At 45.6% G+C, this 20,875-nt stretch overlaps 1 protein-coding gene across 1 annotated transcript; it reads left to right on the top strand.

The window, feature by feature from the left end:
- Nucleotides 1-13,249: 13,249 nt before the first annotated feature.
- Nucleotides 13,250-16,836, top strand: SPRYD4 (SPRY domain containing 4). Its single transcript, XM_068267569.1, has 2 exons — nucleotides 13,250-13,421; nucleotides 16,154-16,836. Exons 1-2 carry the CDS (start codon nucleotides 13,319-13,321, stop codon nucleotides 16,690-16,692), a joined length of 642 nt encoding a protein of 213 aa, XP_068123670.1. The 5' UTR covers nucleotides 13,250-13,318; the 3' UTR covers nucleotides 16,693-16,836.
- The last annotated feature ends 4,039 nt before the right edge of the window (nucleotides 16,837-20,875 follow it).

The following is a 20,875-nucleotide window of genomic DNA, read 5'->3' as shown; positions in this document are numbered from 1 at the left end:
GGAGGTTTCAGCCAGGAGATTTGGTTTGGGTGTCCACACGTCACTTGACCCTGAGACAACCCTCAGACAAGCTTGGTCCCAGGTTTGTGGGTCCATTCCCGGTAGCCAAAAAGATCAACAACGTTACTTATACCGTTGATCTTCCCGCCAGCATGTGTGGGGTAAGGTCTTTTCATGTGTCCCTGCTCAAACCAGCGGTTCATGTGGGTCCCACTCCTCCTCCTCCTGTGATGGTGGATAGTCAACCTGAGTATGAAGTAGAGAAAATTTTGGACTCACGTGTAGTGCAGAACGCAGTACAATATCTGGTGCACTGGAAGGGGTATGGTATTGAGGAAAGAATGTGGGTACCTGAGGGCCGCATGCATGCGGATAGTTTGAAGAGGGAGTTCCACACCTTACACCCAGAAAAACCTGGAAGGAGCTGTCCGGAGTCCACTCCTGGGGGGGGGGGCGGGGGGGTACTGTAAATAAACGCGGAAGAGCCGTCATCCTGAATCTTGGTGGACTATCAGTCCCAGCCACACCAGTACTGTCTTGTAATGTGCTTGCTGACGCGGGCGCGGGGTTGGGTGCACCGCCCTCAGCACCGGCCTCCCGGCGCTGGGTCAGATTGTTTGCAACAGGCCCATGCGCGCCAACTGCCGCGTTCCGCCATGCCATGCGCGGAAAGAGCTGCCTCCCGCTGACTCATTAAATATCGATCTCCTCCTTCATACTACTCCCCGAGGTGTCCCAAGTGCTCTTTACAAAATGCTGACCTTTTTCATTGTCTTTGGTTATGCCCTATAATTGGTAAATTTTGGAATGAAGTGATGGCCTACACTAAACTTGTATGTAAACTCAATTTAGAGCTGTCACCGCTTCTGCTTCTATTTAACTATTTTGACTCCAGTTCTCAGAATACAGGAACAGACAATCAATCCTCACCTGGTCCAAGCAAACTGGCACATTTAATAATCATTGCTGCACGCAAGGTGATTTTTAATAAATTGATTTACCCCAGTACACCTATGGTGTAGGACGTCAAAGAAAAACTTAACCATCTTTTCCACCAGGATAAGCTAGAAGCTATAATACATAAGGATAAAAAAGGGCAGTTTTTTCAAAAAATGGAAACGTTATATATTTGTCTTCTCACTCGGAGACTGATATAAAGGAATTGATGGAACATTTCACTTATACTAAATGGTACCTTACGGAGCAGCTACTAGGTACCTTGGGTTGACTTGATATATCTTAAGCCTACCATACCTTGGTATCAGCCCAGAGATGACAGATGGGAGGGGGATGGTGGGGGGAGGGAGTTATGGGGATTATATATCTTTGCCTCCTCTCGTTCTGAACGGATACTTGTTTAATATGAAAAATGTGAATTGCAATGCATATCTGTCATGCTACACATTTGTTCAGTACGTATAATGTTCTCCCCTTGTTTTAAAAAAAGAAAGAAAGTAAAACCCCATACATCTTCACACATTTTTTTTTATTATCCGAATCTTGCAAATTGAACCAGTTGATTCATTTTTTTCATGTCTTTTCCTGATTGAGGAAGGTTGCTTTCTTGTAATGATCTGCTCAGCTGTCTGCACGGGCAGACAGCTGTTTGACCATTCTTTAGGTCTGAATGCTACAGGTCTCTGGAAAAGAGACCTGTCTTCGCTTTGCAAGTTTCAGAGTTGCTCTGCTGAGGAATTTGCATACACTGTCATGCAAATTGCCTAGCTGCCTCCTTTAATGGCTTGCAGTATAAATACCTTTTGCTCCCAGAATTCCTGGCTGGTCATGATGGTTTGTTCCTGCAAAACTCTCTTGGAGTATCAGCCTTGCTATCGTTTGCTAAGATTATCTTAGAGTAATTCTTTGGGACTGCACTAGGCATCCCTTCTAGTGCAGTCAGGTTGTATTATCTGTATTGCCTTGTTCTGTCTCTCTGTCTTGTCGGCAGCGACGGTCGACAGAAAATCGTTCTGTCTGTCTGGGAGTGTAGGCCAGAGCTGCGGTTGCTACTGGCTGCTCCATCTGTCTGGATTGCATTAGCCCTAGTGGTAGTGGCAGTGCTTCCTTCTGTATTCTGCCTTTGGGGTGCTAACCAGAGCAGCGGTTGCTACTAGTAGCCTCATCTGTTTGTCTGTCTGGATCGCATCCGCTCTAGCGGTAGAAGCGGTGGTTCCTTTTGTATTCTGCCTTAGGGGTGCTAGCCAGAGCAGCGGTTGCTACTGATAGCCCCATCTGTCTGTCTTGTCTGGTACGAACGCTTGCTGTAGGCTCGGTGAGGCAACCGTTTAGCAAGCGTTCTCGTTCTCTATTTCATGTTTGTGTTTCATTGGTTAGTTAGGGTGGCACGCTTATCACTGGGCGCCTAATGTGCGGCGATCGTGTTTAAACGCGTTCGCTGTTGCAAATGAGTGCGGTGTTCGCGTTTAGCTAGCGTTTGTTATTTTCCTTGATGTTCTGATTGTTGTTGCTTGCTGTGCCTTTCTTGCTACTCTCGTGCTCTGCCCTGCTCGGTCTTGTGTCACAGTCTTGCGATTGCGTTCCCACTTCGTTTCCGTTGTTGTGTGTTCACCGTCGCTGGGTGGTGACTAGATTGGTGGACACATACATTCTGTCTCTGTGCTCTTCTTCTACACTTGTGCTCAGTCTAGCTCGGTCTTGTGTCACTTTTGGCAATCGCCACTCTTGCGATTGCGTTCCTACTTCGGGTCTGTTGTTGTGTGTTCACCGTCGCTGGGTGGCGACTAGATTGGTGGACACACATATACTCTGTCTCTGTGCTCTTTGATTCGGTCTTGTGTCGCTTTTTGCAATTGCCACTCTTGCGATTGCGTTCCCACTTTGGTTCCGTTATTGTGTGTTCACCGTCGCTGGGTGGCGACTAGTTTGGTGGACACACATACATTCTGTTTCTGTGCTCTCTCTCTTTAAGGGCTATCTTGCTCTGCATTGCTTCAACTCGTACAATTCCCATTTGGCATCTGTGGCCGTGCAGAGGCTGTGTTCATCTGCACTCCACAGCTCCATCTGCCAGTGGGAATTGCCCTCTACAGGTGCATCGCACCGAAGCTGGGTTCTGACAAATTATACGCTTGTGGAGGATTTCCGCAGTGTCAGCGCGCGTCCTGTGCGCTGACCACGGAAATAATTCCGCAATCGTTACATTTCTCTTTGCAAATCTACACTGTCAGGATATGGTCATTTCCACAAATAGGCAATAATAATGACTACATTATAGTTAACTACATCTCTTGAAGTGGGATAAAACTCTGACATAACATTCAATAAAAATGTGTTTTCTTACTTTTTATTACCCATATAGCTTTGCTTTTGTGTACAAGTAATATTGTCACTTCCTGCAACGCCGCCCACTGTATTGTAAGTGGACGGCGCTGCAGGAAGGGACGTCAGTGGAGCGCATGCTGGATCGAGTGAGGAAGAGGTGAGTCCTCCCCGCCCACTGCCTCTTACGAGTTGCACTTATTATCTATTTGAGGCTGGAGGGGAGCGGAGGACGGGGGACCCAGGCGAGGGAGGGGGGGTCCAACCCCCCCTCCCCGCCGCTAGGCCCAATACCCCGCCCTGCCCGCTACCTCTCCAGCTCGGCGGCGGCGGTCCCCCCCACGGGGGGGCGGCGGCAGCAATCATTTTTTCCTCAGGCGGCAAAAAGTCTAGGGCCGGCCCTGGCTGCTGTATTTGTATATTAAAATATATCTAGTTATAACATCTCAGCTGAGAGAGCTCACATCTCAGCAGAGAGAGCTCACATCTCAGCAGAGAGAGCTCATTCTCAGCACAGCTAGGAATGTAGCAGACAAGGAATGTAAATAAATTATGTTATCACCTCTTAGCTGAGGCCAGAAGCTTTCCACTGGAGCAAGGAGCTTTCCACTGAAGAACAAAGTGTTGTGTTAAACTATTTGAATGGTGTTTTGCTACAATTTTTTTTTTTTTTTGCAGTAGTAGATTTTATACTGTAAATAATCTTTTAAATTAAAGAAGAAAGTTGCGTTTCTGAGGATTTTGGACACAGCATTCTGCTGCTATAATATATATGACTAAGGTAGTAGCAAAATGTAAGAATGTTCCCTATGGTGGTACTTTATGAAGATTCATATACAGGTTTGCTTTAAGGCTGCTTTGTAGACTTACAGAATGTGCTAACACTGTATGTGGTGTAAAGGTTAGAACACATACATTTATCACTCTGCATTACTATACTTTATTGACAACAATCATTTCTTTTACTCCTAATTCACCAGTTTACCCTAACTCCCTCAATCGCTATTGAACCATGTTGCACAGAGACATCTGGGAAGTCAAATGCCCTATTTTATCTCCAGATATTATTTTCCACTTTGTGGAGTAGAAGAGGTCAGAGAATGTGAATGCAGCTTTAAGCCAAACACCAGGCATCAGCAAAACAAAACAGGCCCAGCATTAGGATGAACCATACAGTGAGAAAAGCTATTGTCATGTGGTCCATTATTCAGTTCTGGCATAGAGGGTAACAGAAGGGGAGGGGGAGTGACCACAGATGGGGGGGTTCTAATTGTATTCCAGCAATGCTCTGAGCTTATAATGCTGATGCACTGGGTTCTTTAATAGAAAACACCCAGAACAATCAGAAAACCACTATAAGCATTAAACCTATCTTAAAAAAAATTCCCATCAGTCTACTCCTGTTGAAACATGCTCGCAAACATTCCACCTTAGTTTGTGATGTGTCAGGCTGGCTCTGTGACGGTCACGTCGGACACAGCAGCTTGTTTGCTACTAGATTTTATGCTTCCACTTTTGCATATAAAATGTTCTGTTCTAATCTAGCAAATCATGTCATTGGGCAATATAAATCCACACCGGTCATCTGGAATAGCACTAGGAAACACTATTGTATTCATAGTAAGGGCACAGAAATCTACCCTCTGAGTAGTACTTCCAGTGAACATCAGCACACCCCAGGCTCAAAAAACTGGCATTACACAGAAATTATAAAGCATCTCATACAGAATCATTACTTTTACAGCATCGGTGTAAATGTTTCTGCTACATCCAGTTGTATAACTAGAGATTATGGGGCCCAATAGCAAAACTTTCAAGGGGTCATAAGATGTAGGCATTCTTGAGCAATGATGCATGGTAGCGTAGTGGTGGGCGGCACTGGGTCCCTGGTTCGAATCCCAGCCGGGGCACTATCGGCACAGAGTTTGTATGTTCTCCCTGTGTCTGCTTGGGTTTCCTCCGGGCACTCAGGTTTCCGCTCACATCCCAAAAACATACAGATAAGTTAATTGGTTTCCCCTAAAATTGTCCCTAGACTATTCTCAAAACCAGCATTTTTAGTTGCAGAAACCTAATGGTGCCCATACATCTAGCAATGTATGGGAAGATTGACCATAGCCGGCCTTTGACCTGAGCGACCGGAGCGGTCGCACAGGGCGCTGGCTTTCAAGGGGGCACCTATAGCTGGCTACCTATACCGAAGGCACTTACAGCTGACTTACTATACTAGGGGCACCTATAGCTGGCTACCTATACTGAGGGAGGGCACCTACTCTTGGCTACCTATACTGGGGGCATCTATAGCTGGCTACCTATACTGAGGGAGGGCACCTACTCCTGGCTACATATACTGAGGGCACCAACCACTGGCTACCTATATTGGAGGCACCTATGTCTGGCTACCTATGGGGGGAGGCCTACAACTGACTTCCTACAATGGGGCCACCTATGCTTGGCTACCTATATTTAGGGCACCTACACTTGAGATCCTATACTGAGGGCAGATATACCTGGCTACCTACCTATACTGAGTCTGAGGGCGTTTTTTAACTAACTGTCCCACTAATTGTTTCTATTAATATTCCTGAAAGGTTCTAACCTTCATTTTTAAATTTATTCAGGATAAAGCACTCTTTCCATCAATTTCGTGGTTATTAATAGTATTTTTCTATTATACAAATGTGATGTATAACGGAGATTTGAGCATTTGGCGTGATGTGTCATGACTTCAAAAAGGTTGGGAACCACTGTCCTAGGAGGTAACTCAGGAGAAAAGGTGAATTTCATATGGGCTTGTGTGTGTGTTTGTGTGCACGTGCAAAGACGATGAAGGGGGGGGGGGGGGGCACGAAATTCAGGTTTCACTCAGGGAGCTGTGAAATCTAAGGCCGGCCCTAAGATCGACCAAGAGACAGATCTCTCTCTGATCGGAGGGAGATCTGTTGGCTGCCCATACACTGCAGGCCGATTCCCAATTGATCTCAGCATGAAATATTTTGGGAATCGGCCCCATGAGGCCACATCCAGCGTTGTACCCCTACGTAAATGATAATATGCAGCGTCAGAGATTCCTATGGATGAGATTTACTGATACGCTTCTGTGCAAGAATACTGCAGGTGAGCAGGGAAAACGGGGGGGGGGGGGGGGGGAATTGGGGGGGAGGGAGAGTGTGTCCCCATCCTGCATGTGGTGAAGGCTTTTCCACACAGCGTGTTGATTGCCCAAGGGTGTGCTGTTTGGAGGCTACTCGCCATGTACCTACTCTCTCTATTATAGACACAGTGGAAGCAGTGTGAAAGAGGATACGGATCTATTGCCAGAGGCGCAACTGCACTTTTGAACTGCAGTCCCATATTAGGGTCGCCAAATCACTCCTTTAGGCCTTGTTCACATTATAAATCGCCAGCGCTGAGTGATTTATTGAGGTTTTTTTAAAGCGCTTTTCCTGCGCTTTGAGCTTAGAAAAACGCTTTTGTAAGCGCTTTTGATGAGCGATTGTGATATACATTTCCTGACGTTAGTCAGGAAGTGAACTCTTTGACCCGGAAAAGAATAAATACAATGTATTTATTCTAAAAAGCGCCCGGGAAATCACTTTACAAATCACTTTTTCAAGTGCTTTGCGATTTCCCTATACCTTCCATTGAGCCAAAGTGCTCAAAAAATGGTACATGTAGCGCGTTTGCGATTTTACTAAAATCAAAACGCTCCCATGGAAACTCTCTCATAGGAAATCATTGCACAAGTGCTTTTAGAGCGATTTAAAAAATCGTTATTCCAATACAAGGATATGTTAATCAAGAACATTGAAGAAACTTGAAAAATGTATATATAAAAATAAAAAATAGCCAGCGCTTAAAAAATTCCACAAACGCTCATAGTGTGAACGAGCCATTTTCCATTTATGGTTTTTGGACGTAAGTCTCGTCCAAATTAGTTACACTGAAGGTTCCTGGACATGAGACTTAGGTCCAGCACTGAAACCCCCGCCATGATCGTGAGTGTGCACACGCACTCCAGCACATGCACATGTATGCCCCCGATGCTCGTGCACGCTCATGCATTGATCCCATTGTGAATGACTTCTGCTAGCAGCAGAGACCCAACGCTGTATGGATGCATCGCTATGTTGTTGAGTAGCAATGCATCTATACAGTACTGAGGTTCCCAAACTGATAATACTTGAAAAAAATTACCCAAAGAAAGCATAGGATGTCCTAATAAAAAACAATATATGTGTCACTTTGATGGCATGGGTAATAAAAGTTATTACTGTATTAAAAGCGACATAGCTGATATGCCAAAATTGGCAGGAACCTTAAAGTGTACCTGAGACAAAGTACACAAAAGTAAAAGTTTTATACATACCTGGGGCTTCCTCCAGCCCCCTCCACACATATTGCTCCCTCTGTGGCGTCCAGAGCTTCCTAGACTCTCCCGTAGTAGCCCTGTTATCTTCGGCCAGTCGACACAGGCACAGTGCGGCCAAGCGTGCTCCCCCGTCTTGCTCCCACGGCTGGGAGCGTTCTGCACAGTAGGCTCCCGGCAACAGGAGTGGGGTGGACACGCATGGCCAGGCCACACATGCGCTGTATGCCCAACTGGCCACAAAGAACAAGGCTGCTACGGGAGAATCCAGGAGGCTTTGGACGTCACCAAGGGAGCAATATGTGCGGAGGGGATTGGAGGAAGCCCCAGGTATGTATAAAACTTTTACTTTCCGTCGTTTCAGGTTTACTTTAAAGAGGAGCTGTCAGCCATGCTATCTCTGAAAAAAAATAACATTTATAAGTAGATAAATACTTGCTCTACTTACATAACATATGTATTGCACTGTCCACGCTTTGATTTCAGTGATTCTTCTACAGTAAAAAAGAGAAAATCCTTCTTGGCATTTCCTATTTTAAGTGTGGCTATTTTGAAGGAAATCCTGATGTAATGTCCTCCCTTAGGGATGGTTCACACTACAAGCACTTTTCTAAGCGCTTTGTGATTTTAAAAGCTCTTGCTAATGTTATCGTATGTGTGTGTAGGGATGCTCAAATTCGGATGATACCCGGGTAGTTGCAATCCGGATATCTCCCAGTAATGCTGTGCGGGCTGGGCGGGGGGGGTCAAGCTTACCTCTCTGACGTCTTCTTCGCTCGTCCCTCGGCGCCTCCCATGATGCGGTCCACGCAGCGGTCACGTGACTACAAACACTTCCTCCTTCCGGGTTGAAGGAGGAAGCGTTTGTAGTCACGTGATGCGTGAGGACCGCATCGTGGGAGGCGCCGAGGGACGAGCGAAGAAGACGTCAGAGAGGTAAGCTTGACCCACCCGCCCAGCCCGCACAGCATTACTGGGAGATATCCGGATTGCAACTATCCGGGTATCTTCCGAATCCGAATTTGAGCATCCCTGGGTGTGTGTTCTCACTGGAGCAATGTGATTTTGTAAAAATTCCCTATAGCATTGCATTACCAAGAGCTTTTCAAATCTCTAGCATTTAAAAAACCTTGTATTGTGAATCGGCCCTTAGTCTCCTCTGGCTGATTGCCCGCCCTCCACTATAGAAAGTGCATGTCTCAGCATGAGATACTGGCCAATCAGAGAGGAACAGAGGTGTGGGAGGGGAAAACAGGAGGGAAAGAGGCTTTAGCCAATCAGGCTGCATTAGTTAAAGGAAACATCCAAGCTCGCAAAAAAAACCCAAAATCCACTTACCCAGGGCTTCTTCCAGCCTCTGGCAGTCCTCCTGTGCCTTCGCCGCAGCTCCGGTGACTCCCGTTGTCCCGCGATGCAGAAGCTGACATGGCGAGGCCGGCTTCCTGGTGGGCTTCTTCTGTGCTCCACGCCGCGGGTCACGTGGTCCGGCCGACGTCATCAGCATTGTACTGCGCAGGCGCAGAACTACTGTGCCTGCGGAGTACAATGCTGATGACGTTGGCCGGACCATGTGTCCCGCGCCGTGGAGTTCAGAAGAAGCCCACCAGGAAGCCGACCTCGCCAGGTCAGCTTCTGCAGCGCGGGACAACGGGAGGCATCGGAGCTGCGGCGAGGGCACCGGAGGACTGCCAGGGGCTGGAAGAAGCCCCGGGTAAGTGGATTTTGTTTTTTTTTTTTGCGAGCTTGGACCTTCCCTTTAAGTCTGAGGTCGAAGTATAGAAGCAAATTAGGGATGCCCTGCAACTTCCTTTTTGCGTACCAAATTTTGTGTGCACCAAATAAGAGTCAGGTAAACTGGGGAATGATCATTTATCAACAAGAAAAGTAATAGAGATTTTAACTTTAGGATTGCCTGGTTAGCATCCTTATTACTTGTTTACCGGATAAAAATAAAGAATTGATTTTAGATTTTATGCCCAACAGTTACACTTTAAGGAGTAAAAACCCAGGAACCTGAAGTGGTTAAAGGACTTCTGAGGCAAGCAGTTAAATCTAGCTTTACTTACCTGGGGTTACTTCTAGGGCCTAGATTCGATCACTGTGATGGAATCGTCTGTGAAATTGATGCGCAAACGCTGACCGACCGATCTCTGTCCGAAATTGATCGATCCCGTCGATCTGTCCGCACGGAAAATTTTGCTTGATCGCCGGCGGGTCGGGAGTGCGCCGATAGCGGAGTTTGAATGTCCGACAACCGACGCTAGCGGCAATACATTACCTGTTCCGCTGGCGCGTGTCCCCGCTGTCCTTTCCACGCGCTGGGCTCTGACTGGCTTCACTTACTTCCTGTCGGAAGAAGTTTAAACAGTACAGCGCCCTCTACTGTTTAAACTTCCCCCGACAGGAAGTAAAGTGAAGCTGAAGCCCAGAGCGGAGAAAAGACAGCGGAGACCGGCAGACTCACGCCGGCCAGATCAGGTAATGTATGCAGGGGGCAGCGGCAGCTCCACAGATTGTGAATCGATTTCATAGTGAAATCGATTCCAAATCTGTTTGCAGTGTAGGCAGCCAAAAGATCCCTCTTTGATCAGATTCGATCACAGAAGGATCTATCTGCTGGTCGATCTGGTGGCAATCGACCAGTGTATGGCTGCCTGTAAGGTGGCCATACGCTTATAGATTTACAGCAGATTCGACCATCAGATAGATTTGTCAGATGCCTGTCAAGTAGAATCTGACAGGAATCTATCTGATGTGTGCCACACTCTAGGAACAGATTTCCAATAGATTTCATTGAACAGATTTCCAATAGATTTCAGAATGAAATCTACTAAAAATCGATCTAAATGCATTATTGGACCATTAGATCCAGCAGCAGTTTGACCTAGATCTTCCATCCTGTTAGATAGATCAAATCGATCGAAATCGGCCACAAATCGATCAAATGGGGAATTTCATAGAATCGATTTCAAATCGACCAGTGTATGGGCCCCTTTAGAAGAACAACAAAACAAAAGTAATGGTGGCCACTAATGATCCAATCTTTTTCATTCAATCTTCCTATTTCTATGTAATATAAGGGAACTGCCTAAATTATCCATTCATTATATTCACTCAATTTACCCTTCTACTACATACAGTGATGTGAAAAACTATTTGCCCCCTTCCTGATTTCTTATTCTTTTGCATGTTTGTCACACTTAAATGTTTCTGCTCATCAAAAACCGTTAACTATTAGTCAAAGATAACGTAATTGAACACAAAATGCAGTTTTAAATGATGGTTTTTATTATTTAGTGAGAAAAAAAACTCAAAACCTACATGGCCCTGTGTGAAAAAGAAATTGCCCCCTGAACCTAATAACTGGTTGGGCCACCCTTAGCAGCAATAACTGCAATCAAGCGTTTGCGATAACTTGCGACGAGTATTTTACAGCGCTCTGGAGGAATTTTGGCCCACTCATCTTTGCAGAATTGTTGTAATTCAGCTTTATTTGAGGGTTTTCTAGCATGAACCGCCTTTTTAAGGTCATGCCACAACATCTCAATAGGATTCAGGTCAGGACTTTGACTAGCCCACTCCAAAGTCTTCATTTTGTTTTTCTTCAGCCATTCAGAGGTGGATTTGCTGGTGTGTTTTGGGTCATTGTCCTGCTGCAGCACCCAAGATCGCTTCAGCTTGAGTTGACGAACAGATGGCCGGACATTCTCCTTCAGGATTTTTTGGTAGACAGAAGAATTCATGGTTCCATCTATCACAGCAAGCCTTCCAGGCCCTGAAGCAGCAAAACAACCCCAGACCATCACACTACCACCACCATATTTTACTGTTGGTATGATGTTCTTTTGCTGAAATGCTGTGTTACTTCTACGCCAGATGTAACGGGACACGCACCTTCCAAAAAGTTCAACTTTTGTCTCGTCGGTCCACAAGGTATTTTCCCCAAAGTCTTGGCAATCATTGAGATGTTTTTTAGCAAAATTGAGACTAGCCTTAATGTTCTTTTTGCTTAAAAGTGGTTTGCGCCTTGGATATCTGCCATGCAGGTCGTTTTTGCCCAGTCTCTTTCTTATAGTGGAGTCGTAAACACTGACCTTAATTGAGGCAAGTGAGGCCTGCAGTTATTTAGATGTTGTCCTGGGGTCTTTTGTGGCCTCTCGGATGAGTTTTCTCTGCGCTCTTAGGGTGATTTTGGTTGGCCGGCCACTCCTGGGAAGGTTCATCACTGTTCCATGTTTTTGCCATTTGTGGATAATGGCTCTCACTGTAGTTCGCTGGAGTCCCAAAGCTTCAGAAATGGATTTATAACCTTTACCAGACTGATAGATCTCAATTACTTTTGTTCTCATTTGTTCCTGAATTTCTTTGGATCGTGGCATGATGTCTAGCTTTTGAGGTGCTTTTGGTCTACTTCTCTGTGTCAGACAGCTCCTATTTAAGTGATTTCTTGATTGAAACAGGTGTGGCAGTAATCAGGCCTGGGGGTGACTACAGAAATTGAACTCAGGTGTGATAAACCACAGTTAAGTTATTTTTTAACAAGGTCGCAATCACTTTTTCACACAGGGCCATGTAGATTTGGAGTTTTTTTTCTCACTAAATAATAAAAACCATCATTTAAAACTGCATTTTGTGTTCAAGTATGTTATCTTTGACTAATGGTTAACGGTTTTTGATGAGCAGAAACATTTAAGTGTGACAAACATGCAAAAGAATAAGAAATCAGGAAGGGGGCAAATAGTTTTTCACATCACTGTAGATTTGGTAAAATTGGATAAAAAAGGTTGGATCATTACTGGCCACCTTAAAAGTTTTCTTTTAAAAATCCTTCTGCTCTCATAGAATGATCAGTGCTGTTCGTTACCGCACTGATCATTCATGATTTTGTTAAAACGGCACTAGAAAGCTTTCCCATTCACCAATCTCAGCTGCACCCACGGAGCACCGGTCACTTATCTACGGAATATGTTGACGCTTTATTAATCAATAATAATAATAATCTATGCCACTGGAACTGGTGGCCAGACAGGTGAGAGATTTTCATTCACGGAAAACGGGGAACATTAACCTTTGGGGAGACAGCAGCAGATGGGTTCTAAATTCTCAATATCGCACGACATTACCACGCACATGATTGACATTGGCCCAAGATTTTATGACTTGCTCGATACATCGTGGATCAGGCATACTTGTTGCGCTGCAGATTTTTGTCCAATTCGATAATTATCGAATCAGATGGTCGATTGGCCGTAATATCGCTAGGTGTATGGCCACCTTAACATGATAAAGTGAGGAGGAACTCCTCTTATTAAGTTACCAGGTGGTATATTCACATCTTTGCCCGTTCGGGGTCTTGAATAATTATACCCATTACAGTCTACTAGTTATATATGTAAACATACGTAATAGCTGATGACACCTGTTAGACAAGTGGGCTTTGCTACACCCCACCCTGGGCTGCTGTCCCGCAATCACACAGGACACGGATCAGCTGTCTGCTCTGCACGTGGACTTTGCAACAACAGCGGCGCCATTAGGATTATGCAGGTTTATGTATGGGGCATCTGATAGGAGAGAAACAACTAGTAGATTCTTCTTCCATAGTAAAGCCGTCACCGCTGGATTTGTAGTGTCATGTGACGTAATAAGCAGAGGCCGCCCACTTTCAAGATGGCGTCGCCCATGAGGGCAATGGTGTTGGGGAGTCGTACTCTGAGGTGTTTGCGGGCCGCTGGACTACACAGGAGCTACGTCACTGTCAGTGGCAGCAGGGGTAAGAGTGGCAGTCATAACGCGAGGGGAAGGAGGGAGAATGGGCTGCAGAGAGCGGCGGGAATGTCGCTCTGTATCGCATCATGTGGCAGCGCGCCATGATTGGCTCTCCTCCTGACTATTACCAGTGCTAGCTAGGTGCTGAAGGATCCTCCCTCCTTTCGGTTGCACTGTGTATCTATGTATGGAGACGTGCCTCTCTGTGCATTCTATTTTATTCACTCTATCTGCTAATCTTTATTTATAACTGTGTGCCGGTCCGGAGGTATTTTGCTGTTCCTGTCCTCCAGTCAGGTCAGAGAACCGAGCACTTGTTTGCGAACTGGCAGAGGTGATCACTTATGGCAGCAGACCAATATCATCATGATGTTTAAGTGGTTTTGATATCGAGATTTTGCTTGACTGACATTTTTGTTAGTACCATAATTAGAGATGAGCTTCAAATTACTTTGGGTAAGTTCCTTCCTCCACAGAGAGTGACATTATAGTAAGGAGAATTGGATTGCTGCAAAGGTGGTAATCGGATTTGGAAATGAGAGCTATGTACATGCTAGATGATACTTGGCCATTTAAGGACAGCTGAAGTGAGAAGAATATGGGGGCTGCCATATTTATTTCATTTTAAACTGGGCCTGAACTCAGAACTCCTCTTTGCTCTAAAAGATACACAACAGCATATTAACCTTTAAACAAAAAAAAACCATTTATTTGTTACAGCTGATACACATCCTAAACTAAATCTGCACAGTTTTTACTTCCTGATTCATGGAAGCAGACATATTGTTTACAGCCTGTGCTTTCAAATGGGCTTATCTACCATAGGCAGTCATGTGATATAGAGGAGGATAAATTACAACTTGTGATTAGACATAAATGAGAGGAAATTAAACAGGCTAAACACTCTAAATGCATACAGGGTGCATTTCTATACGTTTTCCTTCTGTCCTGTGCAAGAGTTCAGGTCCACTTTAAACAATACCAGTTGCTTGATAGCCTAGCTGATCTATTTGACTGCAGTAGTGTCTGAATGGAACTAGAAACAAGTATGCAACCAATCTTGTCAGATCTGACAGTAATGTCAGAAACACCTGATCTGATACATGCTTGTTCAGGGTTTATGGCTAAAAGTATAAGAGGCAGAGGACCAGCGTAATAGGAAAAAAATATGGCAGCCTACATATCCCTCTTAGGCCTCTTTTCCACGGACTGCTGATAGGCAGTGAAATGCCTCTCAAACTCTCACAACTGCCTGCTGCTGCCTGATAACTGCTCGGCTGGTGCAGTGTTGGGGGACAGGCACAAGTTGAGACACCAGAATATCTGCTGGCAGCTCGCAGCACTGCCCTCTTTCTTTCCCTGCTACAGGTGACTTTGGATGTAGCAACAGCGTGTGTACAGAGCATGGAGCAGCTCTGGGGAACTTAAAGGAATACTGTAGGGGGGTCAGGGGAAAATGAGTTGAACTTACCTGGGGCTTCTAACGGTCCCCCGCAGACATCCTATGTTGGCGCAGCCACTCACCGATGCTCCGGCCCCGCCTCCGGTTCACTTCTGGAATTTCTGCCCTCTGCCCCTGCTGTGTTGATAGCTTCACTTTCCCTTTCATTACCAATGTCGGTTGTCCTCATTATCTGTATCCAAACTGCGCCTGATCAATCCCGTTATCGTTCGGAAGCAGATCTGACATTTAGGAAATAATTGTCAGATCCTGTCAGTCGGACAGGAAATTGCATTATGTGTACCCAGCATGATGTCCTACCATAGGTGCGTGGCTGAGGGAGACCTTTAGTTGTCCTTTTAAAGGGAACCTGATAAGGAGGGAAAAAAATTATACATACCTGCTCCACCAGGTCCCTCCAGGCTGATCACTCCCTAAATGTCCTCGTATGCCATCTGGATCCTCCACAGTTTGCCTAGAAAAATCCTCTGGCCCGGGGCGTACTGGGCAAGCCCAGCCACATGCGTGCTTTTGTCGACGGGGGCACTCTGCACCTTCCCGCCCGTGGGAGCACGCACAGCTGGACTACACTTGCGCTGACTGGAGGACTTTCCGGGGATAATTGTGGAGGATCGATACAATGCAGGAGGATGGGGAGGGAACGATCAGCCTGGTATGTATAATATTTTTGGCTGAGAATGTAGAGTACATGTAGGGTTGAGATGAGCCAGCATGAATGTCCATAGGGAATGGAACAGTTCTCCAGTCATAGCAATGTCTACAACTTGAAGCATCCTAATTGGCCAGATAGTGTAGGTGTATTATTACTTCAACCTATCTGAAACCTAGCAGTTTTAGAGGGTGCTGTCCACCCATTGACGTAAAAAAAAAAAAAAATCCTTATGGACTTTCACACTAACTGACCTCAACCATAGTAGTGCCCAGGCCCATCCTTCTAGGAAATCCCTATAGGCTGTAATTTCTGATGCACATTTCATGTGTGGAAATATGCACACAATTAGACCTATTAGAAATTCAGACTTATGTTTTATATGTGCATAACACAATTAAGTTAAATAAAAAAAAGGTTGTTATTAATTCTGGAAACCATAGACCTTTCCTTCTAGGGGATGAAAATCACAATGACAGCCAGGTAACTAGCATATTTAGAATCAAGTGAACAGTTACCACATTTGTGAACCGTCAGTCCACTTTAACCTACTGTAATCTACTGTTGGTGAAATTAATAAGTTTAATTGGATTTTTTGAGTTTCATTTTATTTGTCTCTTTACAGACATAACATTTAAACTGGATGAGAAAACTGCTCACAGTAGCCTGGATCTCTTCAAGAAGGACACGGGGATAATCTATCGTGTGCTGGGTGTTGATCCAACCAAAGTCCCTCAGAATCTGGAACGTTTCCGAGAATGGGCCGTAGTGCTGGGAGACACTTCGGTGTCAAGTGGTCGCCATTACTGGGAGGTGACCGTGAAGAAGTCCAGTGAATTCCGCATCGGTGTGGCAGATGCCGATATGTCCAGGGATGAATGCATTGGCGTCAATACCCGCTCCTGGGTGTTTGCCTACAGCCATAAGAAATGGCATGGCATGGTGGCCAACAAATCCATCCCCATCACCAATATTGGCCATCCTAGTAAAGTTGGACTCCTGCTGGACTATGATAATGGGAAGTTGAGCCTTGTGGACTCTGACAAAGGTGCCCTTATCCACACACTCAATGCAAACTTCCGAGGTCCAGTCTTGCCTGCATTTGCTTTGTGGGATGGAGAACTTGTAACCCACTCAGGTCTAGATGTGCCTGAAAAGCTGTAAAGCCATCAAGTATTGTAGTAAAAGTGCCTCTCCAGTCAATATTCTATCACAGTAACAGCTGAAAGTCTATCATGTCGTTGGTGACTGGTATACTGCTTCCAGTATATAATACAGTGTTGTAATAAATTATGTACAATTCTCCTACACATATCCAATCATATGCAGCATAAACATACAGACTGATCATTCAAGCTACCATTATCTGTAACTTACTTGTAAAGTCCATCTCTAGACACCGCTCTAAACATAGAAAGTCATCATTTCTTATGCTACGTACACACATGCGACACCGATCGTTCGTTGAGAACGACGAACAAACTTTTAACTGATGAAAGAACGACCTAAGTAAAGTTAGTTTTAAAATGTGTGTAACGATCTGATCATTAGAATGAAACATCCCGTAAAGCAACTATTGCGCTTGCGCATAAAAATGAGAAGTTTCATGGAGAAATAGCGAAATGCGCATGTCAAGCCTAGTACGAACGACCGTTTCCAACGATGTACCACTTTTGCAAACGATCGTCGTTGGTAAAAATCTGCCAAGCTAGATCGTTTGTTTTTAAAGAGTAACTGTCAGGCTGCAGAAGCTAATTTAAACCTCTATTCTCCTGTGTTAAACAGTTTAGAAGGAAGCCCAAAAGCCATTAGTGAAGATAAAAATCTCAGTTACCTTTGATGTGTGCTTATCAGCAAGGCTGTTAAAACCCAAGAGGATGCAAGCCGCATACTATACTGCAAAGCATTCTGGGGCCCTCCCCTCGGCTGCTAATGAGAAGTTACAGCAGCTTGTAATCAGTCCAGCGCGTAGCACTGATAAATCTCCGGGCAGAGTACACTGCAGGAGTCAGCTATTGTTCCTAGCCACATGGCTCATTAATATTCACTGCACACTGTGTTATTCAGTACGAGCTTTTCTGTGATCAGGAAGCACTCAGGACATGACGACACATTTGACAGAAAAACATGGAGCCTGCCATGAGCTGTCAGGAGCATCTATCTTTGCATATACTATATACAAATTCTGTGAAATCCAAACGTGGACAGTGAAATGCATATGTAATGTAAGTACAGCCAATAGCTACTGATATATGTGTTTATTTTCTCTGAGACCTTATACCTAACAGCTCCTCTTTAACGATCTAGCTCAACCGTCGTTAGACTTAATGATCGTTAGTTGCTTTTTTTTTAAACGATCGTCGTTTGAAACGATCGGGGAATGATCGTTTCAAACGACTATAGTCGCATGTGTGTACGCACCTTTACAGTTTAGTCTTTTGGAAAACTGCAATCTGCAACCAAGCTGTGTATAATGAAATATTTAATGGCAAACATTATATCGTTGTAAGCCAGTTGATTCTCAACAAAATTAGCCTTAGACCATGTTAGGGACGTTAGACCGAGTATGGTAGGAATTAGATTGGGAGTGCCTCTGACGCACAGTTACAGACTTGTTTCACGTACTCTGCAAAGCATTGCAAAAGATGGAGCACTGTATAAACTCATAATGATTATACCGTATTGCTAACTATTTTTTATTTTCATGTAAAACACATCCATTCTGCAATATTCCTAAATGGCACTGGTAGATGGGAGTGTCTGTTGCTGCTAGTCAGTGGCTTAGTCCAGGTGTTCATAATAAGATACAGTTGTTAGCAAGGGCAGTCAGTACTTTAAAGTGTACCAGAGCTGAAGAAATAAGAAGAATCGATACTTGTCTGGGGCTTCCTCCAGCCCCATAAGCATGTGTGAGTCCCTTGCTGTCCGCATGCGCAGAAGACCACGACTGACGCGACTGAGCCTGTTACTGGGGCTGATCGCCACGGAATGGCAGACCGCGGGAGGTCAGCAAGGGACTCGTGTTTATGGGGTTGTAGGAATCCTGAAGTAAGTATCGATTCTTCTTATTTCTTCAGCTCTGGTACACTTTAACCACTTGCCGACCGCACGCTTATACCGTGCGTCGGCAAAGTGGCAGCTGCAGGACCAGCGACGCAGTACTGCGTCGCCAGCTGCAGGCTGATTAATTAGGAAGCAGCCGCTCGCGCGAGCGGCTGCTTCCTGTCAAATCACGGCGGGGGGCTCCGTGAATAGCCTGCGGGCCGCCGATGGCGGCTCGCAGGCTAAATGTAAACACAAGCGGAAATAATCCGTAAGGCAGATCGGCGATCCCCGGCCAATCAGCGTCCGGGGATCGCCGCCATGTGACAGAGGACGTCCTGTCACTGGCTGCACAGGACGGATAGCGTCCTGTGCAGCCCGGATCACTGGGGGGACAGGTAGGAGAGGGAGGGGGAGGGAATGTCGCCGCGGAGGGGGGCTTTGAGGTGCCCCCCCCCCCCCCTTCCCCCGCAACATGCCACCAGCAGGAGCGATCAGACCCCCCCTGCACATCATCCCCATAGGGGGGAAAAAGGGGGGGCGATCTGATCGCTCTGCGTGCCCTCTGATCTGTGCTGGGGGCTGCAGAGCCCACCCAGCACAGATCCCATCAAACAGCGCTGGTCCTTAAGGGGGGGTAAAGGGTGGGTCCTCAAGTGGTTAAGATGATCTCGAGGCAAAACTCAGGTCAAAAATCAGATACTTACCTAAGAGGGAAGCCTCTGGATCCTCCAGAGGCTTCCTGTGTCCTTCTTCCCCCTACAGCCACTCGCTGGGCCAAAGCAGGTCATTTAGGCGCTGTGAAGCATGGGGCCGCTATAGCACTAATGCTATAGTGTGCACCCTGCACAAGGGCAATTTGGGGCAACCGCCAGACCCCAAATTACTTCTCTCCCGAGTTGCTGCGACTCAGAGGGGGAATAGTATTTAATGCTGCTGGGAATTAGAGTGGCAGCAACTCGCCCTGCGCCCAGCTCACTGGCAATGTTATAATACGTATGTCGCCGGGACCCGCTTGAAGATCTGTGTTTTACTCCTCTCCACGCACGAGTAGCTCTTACATGCAGGTTCAGTACAGCTGTGCTCATGCATGAAGAGGAGACTTGCCCGGATTTGAAATCTGACAAACTCATCTGATCTCATTCAGGGGTCCGGGAGCGGCAACGGTTGTCCGGAGGATGTTGTGGGAAGCTTCTTCAGGATCTAGAGGCTTCCTTCTTAGGAATGTATCCTCTTTCACCTAGGGTTCCCTTTAAGGAGTGTACTGTTGCCAAGGTTGCAAATAGGTTCAGTTTGAGTTTACTATCAGTTTTGTAAAATGTGTGTATTTGAAAAAAAAATTTACATTCAGTTACACACACACAAACTTGTACAAAGTTTTTATATGGCAATAGTACCTGTATAGCCAAAGTAGACTTTCTCTTCAAGATTTGGTTATGTTACATAAAACCGATCAGTTGAAAGTTACCAGAGTTGGTTGACAAGATGCTAATAACATGATTGCAATCTGCAGCATTAGAAGTCTGTCATACTGCACAGGAGAACACCCGTGACCGCTATCGACCAAATATTTTATAGTATTTTACAGGGCTGTGGAGTCGAGGAGTTGGGGCAATTTTGGGCACTCAGAGTTTGAGTCGGAGTCGTGGTTTCAGAAACTGAGGAGTCGGAGTCGCATGATTTTTGTACAAAATACACAGCCCTGTTAAGTATTAGACTAAGGAGTCGGAGTCTGAGCAATTTTGGGTACCCCGAGTCGGAGTTGGAGTCGTGGTTTCAGAAACTGAGAAGTTGGAGTCGGAAGATTTTTGTACCGACTCCACAGCCCTGGTATTTTATATGTCATCAGACCTAGTGTAATCCCCAGAATTTTTTTCCAGCCGGGTGGCATTAAAAAGTAGCTGGGTGGGATGAGAGAATGCAGGGCCGATGCTTCTCTGCACAACTCTGCTTACAGCAGAAAAAGAGGTGAGCCGATGACAGCCGGGTGCTCACCAGAACTAGCCGGGTGCAGCAACCGGCTAAGGGCCCATTCACACTAGAAGCGCTTTTTTTTTTTTTGTAGTCTTAAATATTCCGCAGTCTGTGTTCTCCCCAGGCTCTTTTAGGGCCCGTTCACACTAGAAGCGCTTTGTGATTTATTAACGCTTTTTAAAAATTTCTCGCATTCACGTTAATTAAAATCGTGGTAAAATTGCGTACGTGAACATTGCAGAGATTTTTATGAAAGTGAATTGGAGCGATTTTTAAAAAGCGCTAATCAATCACAAAGCGCTTCTAGTGTGAACGGGCCCTAAAAGAGCCT

The sequence above is a fragment of the Hyperolius riggenbachi genome, chromosome 2 (assembly GCF_040937935.1).
Source record: "Hyperolius riggenbachi isolate aHypRig1 chromosome 2, aHypRig1.pri, whole genome shotgun sequence".
NCBI lineage: Eukaryota > Metazoa > Chordata > Amphibia > Anura > Hyperoliidae > Hyperolius > Hyperolius riggenbachi.
Note: the sequence above shows the minus strand (reverse complement) of the source record. Positions and strands in the feature narration are given on the sequence as shown.

Bases quoted from the DNA above. Each gene is read 5' to 3' on its own strand.
- SPRYD4 (XM_068267569.1), top strand. From the start codon at position 13,319: ATGGCGTCGCCCATGAGGGCAATGGTGTTGGGGAGTCGTACTCTGAGG. The intron at 13,422-16,153 runs GTAAGAGTGGCA...GTCTCTTTACAG, and splicing joins CACTGTCAGTGGCAGCAGGG to ACATAACATTTAAACTGGAT.